The sequence below is a fragment of the Salmo salar genome, chromosome ssa15, assembly GCF_905237065.1.
Source record: "Salmo salar chromosome ssa15, Ssal_v3.1, whole genome shotgun sequence".
NCBI lineage: Eukaryota > Metazoa > Chordata > Actinopteri > Salmoniformes > Salmonidae > Salmo > Salmo salar.
The window spans coordinates 96,579,545-96,593,400 of NC_059456.1; the positions used below are offsets into that span (position 1 = coordinate 96,579,545).

The window sequence follows — 13,856 nt, forward strand, 5'->3', positions numbered from 1 at the left end:
AACGACTGAGTCGCGTCCATAGATACAGAACAAAAAGACTGAACGACTGGGTCACGTCCATAGATACAGAACAAAAAGACTGAACGACTGGGTCACGTCCATAGATACAGAACAAAAAGACTGAACGACTGGGTCACGTCCATAGATACAGAACAAAAAGACTGAACGACTGGGTCACGTCCATAGATACAGAACAAAAAGACTGAACGACTGGGTCACGTCCATAGATACAGAACATAAAGACTGAACGACTGGGTCACGTCCATAGATACAGAACAAAAGACTGAACGACTGGGTCACGTCCATAGATACAGAACAAAAAGACTGAACGACTGGGTCACGTCCATAGATACAGAACAAAAAGACTGAACGACTGGGTCACGTCCATAGATACAGAACAAAAAGACTGAACGACTGGGTCACGTCCATAGATACAGAACAAAAAGACTGAACGACTGGGTCACGTCCATAGATACAGAACATAAAGACTGAACGACTGGGTCACGTCCATAGATACAGAACAAAAAGACTGAACGACTGGGTCACGTCCATAGATACAGAACAAAAAGACTGAACGACTGGGTCACGTCCATAGATACAGAACAAAAAGACTGAACGACTGGGTCACGTCTCTGGCAACCAAACCAAGAGAACGAACGACCAGCCGGCTTGGGTAGCAACCCTAGATTTGTGTCAGGACTATATACGTTGTTGAAGGATGAAATAGTATGAATAAATTCATAAAAATAAATATCAATCATTATTTGAATATGTTGGTAACCCGTTGTATTTAAGTAATAATGTCCTCGAAGCCGGTGTTTGGAGGATATTGGCACGGTCTCGGGCCAAACAACACCCATGCTAATATATCCTCCAAACGTTTTGTTTTACCTTTTGACAATTGACATTTCTTTGTATATATCCATAAAAATGGTGCCAGCTGATTCATGATTTCGACTGTCTGAGAAAAGCTGCCTGTCTGTCTGTCCCCTCCTGACACGTTCATTACTATGGGACAGCTGGAGATCCAATTTGAATATTGAAACAATGTTGCAAATGTCAGAGAGACAGACAGCAAGGTTTATACAAATCTCCGCTGTTGAAAACTATATGTTAGTCTAAAAGAAATGTGAGATAATGTCTAGATGCTTTTTATAATGGAGATCACATTTATAAATTGCCTGGCTGGGCTGATGAGACAGTGGATTGAGCAGTCAGATGGAACAGAGTAAATAGGCATTTTAGTGTCATAGATTTAGCCGGTGGTAACTTGTGGAATAGACACCGGCTGGAATTCAATTGTGTTCTGTTCTGTTCTATTCTATAATGTTCAAGACACTACACGGTGGAAGGAAGAGTATATGATGGAAAGTGTAGATCTAGTTGAAGTGGAAAGTGTAGATCTAGTTGAAGTGGAACATGTGGTATCTAGTTACAGCTATTGTTCCTTCCTTGTAAAAGCTCATGTTCACAAAATACTCTTAAGGGAGACGTCAAGCTTGACGTCGAAATGTCAGTCACCTGTACTCATCCGGAATAATGGATTAAAGTGAGCTAAAATAAATTAATCTCTGCCTCTTTTGTTAAGTGCTCCAACTCCTTTCTGCCTCAAATTAGTCCTTTTGAAAAGTTTTTCTTGGTAAGCCCTTCTCATGAGCTGCAGTAGGGTTTTATGTACAGCAGGTGGCAGCACTGGTCATGGAGACCAGAGGGGACACTGAATCTACTGTCTATTGAGTACAAGCTCATCATCTGTTTATCATCCATTCAATTCATTGACTAATTAATATTGCATTTCAATAAGTGTTAAAAGTGAAAGCTGTAGGACTCAATGACATATCAAAGTAGGTGTATGTACCTGTATGCAGTCTGGGACTCCGGTGCTGTCCATTCGACTGGCTACGTTGACAGTGTTCCCCCAGATATCATACTGGGGCTTCCTGGCCCCAATCACCCCAGCCACCACTGGACCCATGTTGAGACCTACATGAGGAGACCACAGTCAACCTGCCTGCCTGCATCGCACCACTTCACTCTACCTACCTCTTAGCTAAACCCTAGCCCAATAATGGAGCCTTAACTTACTTCTTGTAGTCCCGAGGAATTTACATGTTTTGTTTTCGAGGTGAATTGGCTCTGGAAGACAAGACAGCCAAATACTCCTTCTAAACGTGAATGGATTCTCAATTACGGTACTGTTCTAGAAACATAAATCCTTCTACTTTCATATTACATCAAAATCATTTCACTAATGCAAAATACACACTTACTGTACACTGTTTTAACTTAGCTGCAGCCGACAGTATTTCTCAGTGACAACACTTTTGTTGCGCCTGTCTTTCGTTTACACACAACTGTTCGGAGACGCAGATAGCGAATTAGCACAGGTCTTCCGTCTGTTTCCCATAAAAAAGGCACTGTAACATTGAAATATGCTGTGTATCAATTTCACCTTACATTTTTTTATCTTGCTGATACGAAAGATAATGTCTTCATGCTTCTAAAACCGTACCTCAAGAAATGCGTGTTAATATTCAGACCGAGCGCTGTGGCTCTTAACAAAACTCCCCCGTACAGAAGATGCCTTCGTTCAATGACTCTTATGTGTAATATAATCATTATCAAGGGCTAGGAATTCCCAATGTTGTCCTAGTGCGCTGCAACCCCGCAGGCTTTTGTTCCAGCCCAACACTAATACACCTCAACTAATGGTTGACTACTGTCACACTCCAAGACCAGGATTGATCCAGATTCTCAGTGTGTAGACTTTACAAAGGGACAAGTTATTGAAAGAGTGTTCATTGATGTATTTCATCTGTTCTCTGTCTCATGACGGTTACTACTACTCCTACTACTCCTCCTGCTACTACTCCTGCTACTCCTACTACTCCTCCTGCTACTCCTCCTGCTACTACTCCTCCTGCTACTACTCCTACTACTCCTCCTGCACCTCCTCCTGCTACTCCTACTACTCCTCCTACTACTACTCCTGCTACTACTCCTCCTACACCTCCTCCTGCTCCTCCTCCTCCTGCTACTCCTACTACTCCTCCTGCTACTACTCCTCCTACACCTCCTCCTACTACTCCTCCTGCTACTACTCCTACTACTACTCCTACTACTCCTCCTGCTACTCCTCCTGCTACACCTCCTCCTACTACTCCTCCTGCTACTACTCCTACTACTACTCCTACTACTCCTCCTGCTACCTCCTCCTGCTACTACCTACTACTCCTCCTGCTACTACTCCTCCTACACCTCCTCCTGCTCCTCCTCCTCCTGCTACTCCTACTACTCCTCCTGCTACTACTCCTCCTACTCCTCCTGCTACTACTCCTCCTGCTACTCCTCCTGCTACTCCTCCTGCTACTACTCCTCCTGCTACTACTCCTACTACACCTCCTGCTACTACTCCTACTACACCTCCTCCTGCTACTACTCCTCCTACACCTCCTCCTACACCTCCTCCTGCTACTCCTCCTCCTGCTACTCCTGCTACTCCTCCTGCTACTCCTCCTGCTACTCCTCCTGCTACTCCTGCTATTCCTACGACTCCTCCTGCTACTCCTCCTACTCATCCTCCTGCTACTCCTCCTACTGCTTCTACTCCTAATACTCCACCTGCTACTCGTACTACTCCTCCTCCTACTACTCATACTACTCCTCCTGCTACTACTCCTACTGCTCCTCCTACTAATCATACTACTCCTCCTGCTACTACTCCTACTGCTCCTCCTGCTACTCATACTACCCCTCCTGCTACTACTCCTCCTACTACTACTCCTCCTGCCACTCCTACTCCTTCTCCTGCTACTCCTCCTGCTACTACTCCTACTACTCCTACTCCTGCTACTCCTCCTACTCCTCCTCCTGCTGCTACTCCTCCTCCTCCTCCTCCTGCTACTCCTACTCCTCCTCCTGCTACTCTTCCTACTCCTCCTCCTGCTACTCCTACTACTCCTCCTACTCCTCCTCCTCCTGCTACTCCTCCTCCTACTACTACTCCTACTACTCCTCCCACTCCTCCCGCTACTCCTACTACTCCTCCCGCTACTCCTACTACTCCTCCAGCTACTCCTACTACTCCTCCTGCTACTTCTACTCCTCCTACTCCTCCTCCTCCTGCTACTCCTCCTACTACTACTACTCCTCCTACTCCTCCTGCTACTCCTCCTACTACTCCTCCTCCCGCTACTCCTACTACTCCTCCTGCTACTTCTACTCCTCCTCCTGCTACTCCTACTCCTCCTCCTGCTACTACTACTACTCCTACTACTCCTCCTGCTGCTACTCCTCCTCCTCCTCCTGCTACTCCTCCTACTACTCCTCCTGCTACTACTCCTCCTGCTACTACTCCTACTACTACTACTCCTCCTGCTACTACTTCTCCTCCTCCTGCTACTCCTACTACTCCTCCTACTACTCCTCCTGCTACTACTACTCCTCCTCCTGCTACTCCTACTACTACTACTCCTACTACTCCTCCTGCTACTACTCCTCCTCCTGCTACTCCTACTACTCCTCCTACTACTCCTCCTACTACTACTACTCCTCCTGCTACTACTACTACTCCTACTACTCCTCCTGCTGCTACTCCTCCTCCTGCTACTCCTACTACTCCTCCTACTACTCCTCCTGCTACTACTCCTCCTGCTACTACTACTACTCCTACTACTCCTCCTGCTGCTACTCCTCCTCCTGCTACTCCTACTACTCCTCCTACTACTCCTCCTGCTACTCCTCCTCCTGCTACTCCTACTACTCCTCCTACTACTCCTCCTACTCCTACTACTCCTCCTACTACTCCTCCTGCTACTACTCCTCCTGCTACTACTCCTCCTACTACTACTCCTGCTGCTACTCCTCCTCCTGCTACTCCTACTACTCCTCCTACTACTCCTCCTGCTACTTCTCCTCCTCCTGCTACTCCTACTACTACTCCTACTACTCCTCCTGCTGCTACTACTCCTCCTACTACTACTACTCCTCCTGCTACTACTACTCCTCCTGCTACTCCTACTACTCCTCCTACTACTCCTCCTGCTGCTACTACTCCTCCTACTACTACTACTCCTCCTGCTACTACTCTCCTCCTACTACTACTCCTACTACTCCTCCTACTACTACTCCTCCTGCTACTACTCCTACTACTACTACTCCTCCTGCTACTACTCCTACTACTACTCCTACTACTACTACTCCTCCTGCTACTACTCCCTCCTCGCTACTACTACTACTCCTGCTACTACTCCTCCTGCTACTACTACTCCTCCTACTACTACTACTCCTCCTACTACTCCTCCTGCTACTACTCCTCCTGCTACTACTCCTACTACACCTCCTCCTGCTACCATACCACCCTACCTTATCTCTACTATAGGTCCAGGAACTCACCTATCTTCATCTGGAAGTTATTGAAGGAGTGTTCATTGATATACTTCATCTGTTCTTTGAGTCTCATCGCGTAGTCTGCCAGAGCCAGGATGTGCGATCGTCCCTCGCGGTCGTAGGTAGAGTCATTGAGGCCAGAGGCTGCCATGTAAGTGCTACCGATGGTCTTTATCTTTTCCAGCTGGCGGAACTTGTCCTCACTGATGATCTGGGGGGCGAACAGACGTAGGATCTTTATTTGAGACAGTTTGCTACAGCAGGAAAAAAAATCCTGCAGCAACAGGAAATTTCAATTATTCTGTGGATTATAATTCATGGACATTTTTGTAGGGGTTAATACATTTTTCAGACTGGGAAAAGCAAGTCAAAAAAGGAAAAAAGATAGTTCACGAAAGGCTAACACTCACCCCCCCTACTAGCACTGACTTTGCTGATAGCTACTTTATTGAGGAAAAATGTACTTACTATGACTGAGATATGTGGTTGTCCCACCTAGCTGGATAAGAGCATCTGCTAAATGACTAAAATGTCATGTAAAAATGTAGTCAAAGGATTGTCATCAGGGGAAAGGAAGAGCATTACGTACTACAGTCTTCTTTTTCTTCTTTCGTAGACACTGAACATGTGTCATCATGCACAGACTACTGTTATTGCTCCCTCTATTGCTGATTTGTGGCTTTCATTACAGACTATTCCTATGTAATCTACGATCTCCCTCCATTATACTTCTGAATCTTCCACTCCTCCACCTTCCCTCAGTCCTCCTCATCCTCCTTCCCTCCCCTCCCTCCCCCCTCTTACTTCATGGGCTCTTGGAAGATTAAAAGAAGTACAAACAAAGAAACAAACCTCGTCAAAGTCTGCGATGATCTCGTTGAGCAGCCGGAGACACTCCACTCCCTCGTTGTTGGCCTCCAGCTCCACGTAGAACTCAGAGAAGTTGGAGATGGAGGCGAACATGACGGCCACACACTCACAGGACTGGTAGTAGAGCTCGTCGTTACGCCGCTCCCGCGTCAGGAAGTGGGCAGCCACGTCTTTAGGCAGGATGTTGTGGAGGAGCCGGCGGTTGTAGGCCTGAAGCTCCTCCATCTCCTCTTTCTCCTCTGTGGCCTGGAGGGGACAGACACGAGGGAATGGGGAAACGGTTTGTTAAAAAGCCTGTGGCCTGGAGGGGACAGACACGGGGGAATGGGGAAACGGTTTGTTAAAAAGCCTGTGGCCTGGAGGGGACAGACACGGGGGAATGGGGAAATGGTTTGTTAAAAAGCCTGTGGCCTGGAGGGGACAGACACGGGGGAATGGGGAAACGGTTTGTTAAAAAGCCTGTGGCCTGGAGGGGACAGACACAGGGGAATGGGGAAACGGTTTGTTAAAAAGCCTGTGGCCTGGAGGGGACAGACACAGGGGAATGGGGAAACGGTTTGTTAAAAAGCCTGTGGCCTGGAGGGGACAGACACGGGGGAATGGGGAAACGGTTTGTTAAAAAGCCTGTGGCCTGGAGGGGACAGACACAGGGGAATGGGGAAATGGTTTGTTAACTTCTCTAGGGTAGGGGGTAGTATTTTGACACCTGGATAGAAAACACTCTGAAGTTTCTAAAACTGTTTGAATGATGTCTGTGAGTATAACAGAACTCATATGGCAGGCAAAAACCTGAGAAAAATCCAACCAGGAAGTGTGGAAATCTGAGGTTTGTAGTTTTTCAAGTGATTCCCTATCCAGTATACAGTGACTTAGGGTTCATTTTGCACTTCCCAAGGCTTCCACTAGATGTCAACAGTCTTTAGAACGTTGTTTCATGCTTCTACTGTGAATATGGAGTGAACAAGAGGGCCTGGAAGTTGATTGTAACGTCCGTTGTTGGAATGAGACCAAGGCGCAGCGTGGGTTGGGTTCATCATACTTTAATATAAACGGTGAACCAGCAAAAACCAAAACAAGAAGCAACACAACGAACGAACAGTTTCGCAGGCTACTCACAGCAATGCAAAAACATCTTCCCACCACAGACAGGTGGAAAAAGGACTACCTAAGTATGGCTCCCAATCAGCGACAACGAAGTACAGCTGTCCCTGATTGAGAGCCATACCAGGCCAAAACACAGAAATACAAAACATAGATAGGGAACATAGAATGCCCACCCCAACTCACGCTCTGACCAAACCAAAATAGAGACATAAAAAGGAACTCTAAGGTCAGGGCGTGACATTGATGAGTGAGAAAATTACATGAGCTCAGAGGCGCACGCTCACGTGAGAGTTAGCTGTGTTCCTTTTCTTTTCTGAAGACATTGGAATTGTCCGGTTGGAATATTACTGAAGATTTATGTTAAAAAACGTCCTAAAGATTGATGCTATACATCGTTTGACATATTTCTACGAACGTAAATATAACTTTTTTTAACTTTTCGTCATGACATTTGCGCGCGCTTCCTGCATTTGGAGTAGTGGACTGAACGCGCGAACAAAAGGAGGTATTTGGACATAAATGATGGACTTTATCGAACAAAACAAACATTTATTGTGGACCTGGGATTCCTGGGAGTGCATTCTGATGAAGATCATCAAAGGTAAGTGAATATTTATAATATTATTTCTGACTTTTGTTGACTCCACAAAATGGCGGGTTTGATTAGTGTCTGAACGCTGTACTCAGATTATTGCAAAATTTGCTTTCGCCGTAAAGCTTTTCTTTTGCTATTTCACTGGCTGTTGAATAGTGTGTCCCGCAGGTGGGACGCTAGCGTCCCACATACCCCAGAGAGGTTAAAAAGCTTGTGGCCTGGAGGGGACAGACACAGGGGAATGGGTCAACCACATCACTGTCTGTCTGTCTACAGGTATTGAGAGGAAATCAGAATGCTGATTGGTTTTTGGTACAGTATTCCACTGAAGTTCGACCAGAGGTGAGAGTAACGTCACTCTGCTGCATCCGTTTGATAAATGGAGAAAGGCTGAGCTCTAAAATTTGAGTGGTGTCACCAGATACAATAAACGCGGTGTGCGGTGGACTCCACCTTCTGGACCAGTGTGCGTGAGGCCGGGTCCTACCTGCAGCTTCCACAGGAAGTCGAGGCGTGCGGTGGACTCCACCTGCTGAGCATGCAGGTACAGAGCCAGGATGAACACCGTAAGGATGACAGGAGTCATGACCTTTAGGGACACCTTGGTCACAGTCTCCTGGCTGGATGGGGGAAACAGAACCACAATCAATCAACCAACCAACCAATCACACTCCTGGCTGGATGGGGGAGACAGGACCACAATCAATCAACCAACCAACCAACCAATCACACTCCTGGCTGGATGGGGGAGACAGGACCACAATCAATCAACCAACCAACCAACCAATCACACTCCTGGCTGGATGGGGGAGACAGAACCACAATCAATCAACCAACCAACCAACCAACCAACCAACCAACCAACCAACCAACCAACCAACCAACCTACCAACCACACTCCTGGCTGAGAGGAAACAGGACCACGATCAACCAAACCAACCAATCACACTCCTGGCTGAGAGGAGACAGGACTACAATCAACCAACCTACCAACCACACTCCTGGCTGAGAGGAAACAGGACCACGATCAACCAAACCAACCAATCACACTCCTGGCTGGATGGGGGAGACAGGACTACAATCAACCAACCAACCAACCAACCAACCAACCTACCAACCACACTCCTGGCTGAGAGGAGACAGGACTACAATCAACCAACCAACCAATCACACTCCTGGCTGAGAGGAGACAGGACTACAATCAACCAACCAACCAATCACACTCCTGGCTGAGAGGAGACAGGGCTACAATCAATCAACCAACCAATCACACTCCTGGCTGAGAGGAGACAGGACTACAATCAACCAACCAACCAATCACACTCCTGGCTGGATGGGGGAGACAGGACCACAATCAATCAACCAACTAACCAACCAACCAATCACACTCCTGGCTGGATGGGGGAGACAGGACCACAATCAATCAACCAACTAACCAACCAATCACACTCCTGGCTGGATGGGGGAGACAGGACCACAATCAATCAACCAACTAACCAACCAATCACACTCCTGGCTGGATGGGGGAGACAGGACCACAATCAATCAACCAACTAACCAACCAATCACACTCCTGGCTGAGAGGAGACAGGACTACAATCAATCAACCAACCAATCACACTCCTGGCTGAGAGGAGACAGGGCTACAATCAACCAACCAACCAATCACACTCCTGGCTGAGAGGAGACAGGACTACAATCAACCAACCAACCAATCACACTCCTGGCTGAGAGGAGACAGGGCTACAATCAATCAACCAACCAATCACACTCCTGGCTGAGAGGAGACAGGGCTACAATCAATCAACCAACCAATCACACTCCTGGCTGAGAGGAGACAGGACTACAATCAACCAACCAACCAATCACACTCCTGGCTGAGAGGAGACAGGACTACAATCAACCAACCAACCAATCACACTCCTGGCTGAGAGGAGACAGGACTACAACCAACCAACCAACCAATCACACTCCTGGCTGAGAGGAGACAGGACTACAATCAATCAACCAACCAATCACACTCCTGGCTGAGAGGAGACAGGACTACAATCAACCAACCAACCAATCACACTCCTGGCTGGATGGGGGAGACAGGACCACAATCAATCAACCAACTAACCAACCAACCAATCACACTCCTGGCTGGATGGGGGAGACAGGACCACAATCAATCAACCAACTAACCAACCAATCACACTCCTGGCTGGATGGGGGAGACAGGACCACAATCAATCAACCAACTAACCAACCAATCACACTCCTGGCTGGATGGGGGAGACAGGACCACAATCAATCAACCAACTAACCAACCAATCACACTCCTGGCTGAGAGGAGACAGGACTACAATCAATCAACCAACCAATCACACTCCTGGCTGAGAGGAGACAGGGCTACAATCAATCAACCAACCAATCACACTCCTGGCTGAGAGGAGACAGGGCTACAATCAATCAACCAACCAATCACACTCCTGGCTGAGAGGAGACAGGGCTACAATCAATCAACCAACCAATCACACTCCTGGCTGAGAGGAGACAGGACTACAATCAACCAACCAACCAATCACACTCCTGGCTGAGAGGAGACAGGACTACAATCAATCAACCAACCAATCACACTCCTGGCTGAGAGGAGACAGGACTACAATCAACCAACCAACCAATCACACTCCTGGCTGAGAGGAGACAGGGCTACAATCAATCAACCAACCAATCACACTCCTGGCTGAGAGGAGACAGGACTACAATCAACCAACCAACCAATCACACTCCTGGCTGAGAGGAGACAGGACTACAATCAACCAACCAATCACACTCCTGGCTGGATGGGGGAGACAGGACCACAATCAATCAACCAACTAACCAACCAATCACACTCCTGGCTGGATGGGGGAGACAGGACCACAATCAATCAACCAACTAACCAACCAATCACACTCCTGGCTGGATGGGGGAGACAGGACCACAATCAATCAACCAACTAACCAACCAATCACACTCCTGGCTGAGAGGAGACAGGACTACAATCAATCAACCAACCAATCACACTCCTGGCTGAGAGGAGACAGGGCTACAATCAATCAACCAACCAATCACACTCCTGGCTGAGAGGAGACAGGGCTACAATCAATCAACCAACCAATCACATTCCTGGTCGAGAGGAGACAGGGGAAGGATGGACTAGGTCTAGGAGTAGACATGATAACAGAACATTGAGCTGAGAGGAGACAGGGGGAGGATGGACTCAGTCTAGGAGTAGACATGGTAACAGAACATTGAGCTGAGAGGAGACAGGGGGAGGATGGACTCAGTCTATGAGTAGACATGGTAACAGAACATTGAGCTGAGAGGAGACAGGGGGAGGATGGACTCAGTCTATGAGTAGACATGGTAACAGAACATTGAGCTGAGAGGAAACGGGGGGGGGATGGACTCAGTCTAGGAGTAGACATGGTAACAGAACATTGAGCTGAGAGGAGACGGGGGAAGGATGGACTCAGTCTAGGAGTAGACATGGTAACAGAACATTGAGCTGAGAGGAGACAGGGGGAGGATGGACTCAGTCTAGGAGTAGACATGATAACAGAACATTGAGCTGAGAGGAGACGGGGAGGATGGACTCAGTCTAGGAGTAGACATGGTAACAGAACATTGAGCTGAGAGGAGACAGGGGGAGGATGGACTCAGTCTAGGAGTAGACATGATAACAGAACATTGAGCTGAGAGGAGACAGGGGGAGGATGGACTCAGTCTAGGAGTAGACATGGTAACAGAACATTGAGCTGAGAGGAGACAGGGGAAGGATGGACTCAGTCTAGGAGTAGACATGGTAACAGAACATTGAGCTGAGAGGAGACAGGGGGAGGATGGACTCAGTCTAGGAGTAGACATGATAACAGAACATTGAGCTGAGAGGAGACAGGGGAGGATGGACTCAGTCTAGGAGTAGACATGGTAACAGAACATTGAGCTGAGAGGAGACAGGGGGAGGATGGACTCAGTCTAGGAGTAGACATGGTAACAGAACATTGAGCTGAGAGGAGACAGGGGGAGGATGGACTCAGTCTAGGAGTAGACATGGTAACAGAACATTGAGCTGAGAGGAGACAGGGGGAGGATGGACTCAGTCTAGGAGTAGACATGGTAACAGAACATTGAGCTGAGAGGAGACAGGGGGAGGATGGACTCAGTCTAGGAGTAGACATGGTAACAGAACATTGAGCTGAGAGGAGACAGGGGGAGGATGGACTCAGTCTAGGAGTAGACATGGTAACAGAACATTGAGCTGAGAGGAGACAGGGGGAGGATGGACTCAGTCTAGGAGTAGACATGGTAACAGAACATTGAGCTGAGAGGAGACAGGGGGGGAATGGACTCAGTCTAGGAGTAGACATGGTAACAGAACATTGAGCTGAGAGGAGACAGGGGGAGGATGGACTCAGTCTAGGAGTAGACATGGTAACAGAACATTGAGCTGAGAGGAGACAGGGGAAGGATGGACTCAGTCTAGGAGTAGACATGGTAACAGAACATTGAGCTGAGAGGAGACAGGGGGAGGATGGACTCAGTCTAGGAGTAGACATGGTAACAGAACATTGACACTATAAGACCTGAAGACAGTAATGAACGTACCATGTCTCTGTAGCTGTTTCATTGAAACTAGGAATCCTAGGGAAAAAAATAAAACACACATTTATGAAATAGTTTCAACACTTGACAAGAGCTTTGTGCTTTGCACAGCTTAAGTATTTTAATGAAAACAAGTACTACTTGAACAAATACTATTTGAGGTGGGCTAGGGTTAGGGTGGGCGGGTGGGCAGTAGGCTACAGTTAGTGACTCACAGGGTGTGTGTGTGTGTGTGTGTGTGTGTGTGTGTGTGTGTGTGTGTGTGTGTGTGTGTGTGTGTGTGTGTGTGTGTGTGGTGTGTGTCTGTGTGTCTTAACTCACAGGCTGTGTGTGTGTGGTGTGTGTCTGTGTGTGTTAACTCACAGGGTGTGTGTGTGTGTGAGTGTGTGTGTGGTGTATGTCTGTGTGTCTTAACTCCCAGGGTGTGTGTGTGTGGTGTGTGTTAACTCACAGGGTGTGTGTGTGTGTGTGTGTGTGTGTGTCTTAACTCACAGGGTGCTGGCGGTGAGCAGCAGGTCTGCGTTGTCAAACAGGGCCACCTGGGGCCACTCCACCAGCAGCAGGAAGGTGACCTGGATCAGCACCATGAGGGCCAGCTTCCCTATACTGCTGATGTGGAGGAACACACTGCAGGCCAGCAGGGTCAGGAGAACACTGTAGCAGAAATACTGGAAGGGGGGGGGGGGCATAGAAAGTTATAACAATGTTATTAAACACAGACAGTAGTCACACCACACACACACACAGTAGTGTCCCAGCTGGGCTCACCTCAGGGAAGTGGCATGGTGTGGGCTGGCTGGGGCACAGGGTCAGTCCATCCTGTGCTGACTGGGTCAGGTTGTGTAGTAGACACAGGGTCAGCAAGCTGGAGGACAGGTTCCTCTCACGCACCACACAGTCCACCAAGCCCTCTCGGTCACAGGTCAACTAGAGAGAGACACACAGTCTTAAATCACATGTCAACCAACAGAGAAGCCAACTGAACAGAGAAGCCAGCTGAACAGAGAAGCCAGCTGAACAGAGAAGCCAGCTGAACAGAGAAGCCAGCTCAACAGAGAAGCCAGCTGAACAGAGAAGCCAACTGAACAGAGAAGCCAGCTGAACAGAGAAGCCAACTGAACAGAGAAGCCAGTTGAACAGAGAAGCCAGCTGAACAGAGAAGCCAGCTGAACAGAGAAGCCAGCTGAACAGAGAAGCCAGCTGAACAGAGAAGCCAGCTGAACAGAGAAGCCAGCTGAACAGAGAAGCCAACTGAACAGAGAAGCCAGCT

At 48.0% G+C, this 13,856-nt stretch overlaps 1 protein-coding gene across 3 annotated transcripts in view; it reads right to left on the minus strand.

The window, feature by feature from the left end:
• The window catches only part of LOC106572701 (adenylate cyclase type 6), a 116,263-nt gene that overhangs the window by 1,774 nt on the left and 100,633 nt on the right, over positions 1 to 13,856 (minus strand). For all 3 annotated transcript variants that reach the window (XM_045696368.1, XM_045696369.1, XM_045696367.1), the window contains exons 16-22: positions 13,355 to 13,513; positions 13,079 to 13,254; positions 12,590 to 12,625; positions 8,445 to 8,577; positions 6,241 to 6,504; positions 5,395 to 5,599; positions 1,859 to 1,983 (exon numbers count right to left, since the gene is read on the minus strand). In XM_045696368.1, coding sequence (XP_045552324.1) covers positions 1,859 to 1,983; positions 5,395 to 5,599; positions 6,241 to 6,504; positions 8,445 to 8,577; positions 12,590 to 12,625; positions 13,079 to 13,254; positions 13,355 to 13,513 — 1,098 coding nt within the window. The remainder of the gene's footprint in view (positions 1 to 1,858; positions 1,984 to 5,394; positions 5,600 to 6,240; positions 6,505 to 8,444; positions 8,578 to 12,589; positions 12,626 to 13,078; positions 13,255 to 13,354; positions 13,514 to 13,856) is intronic.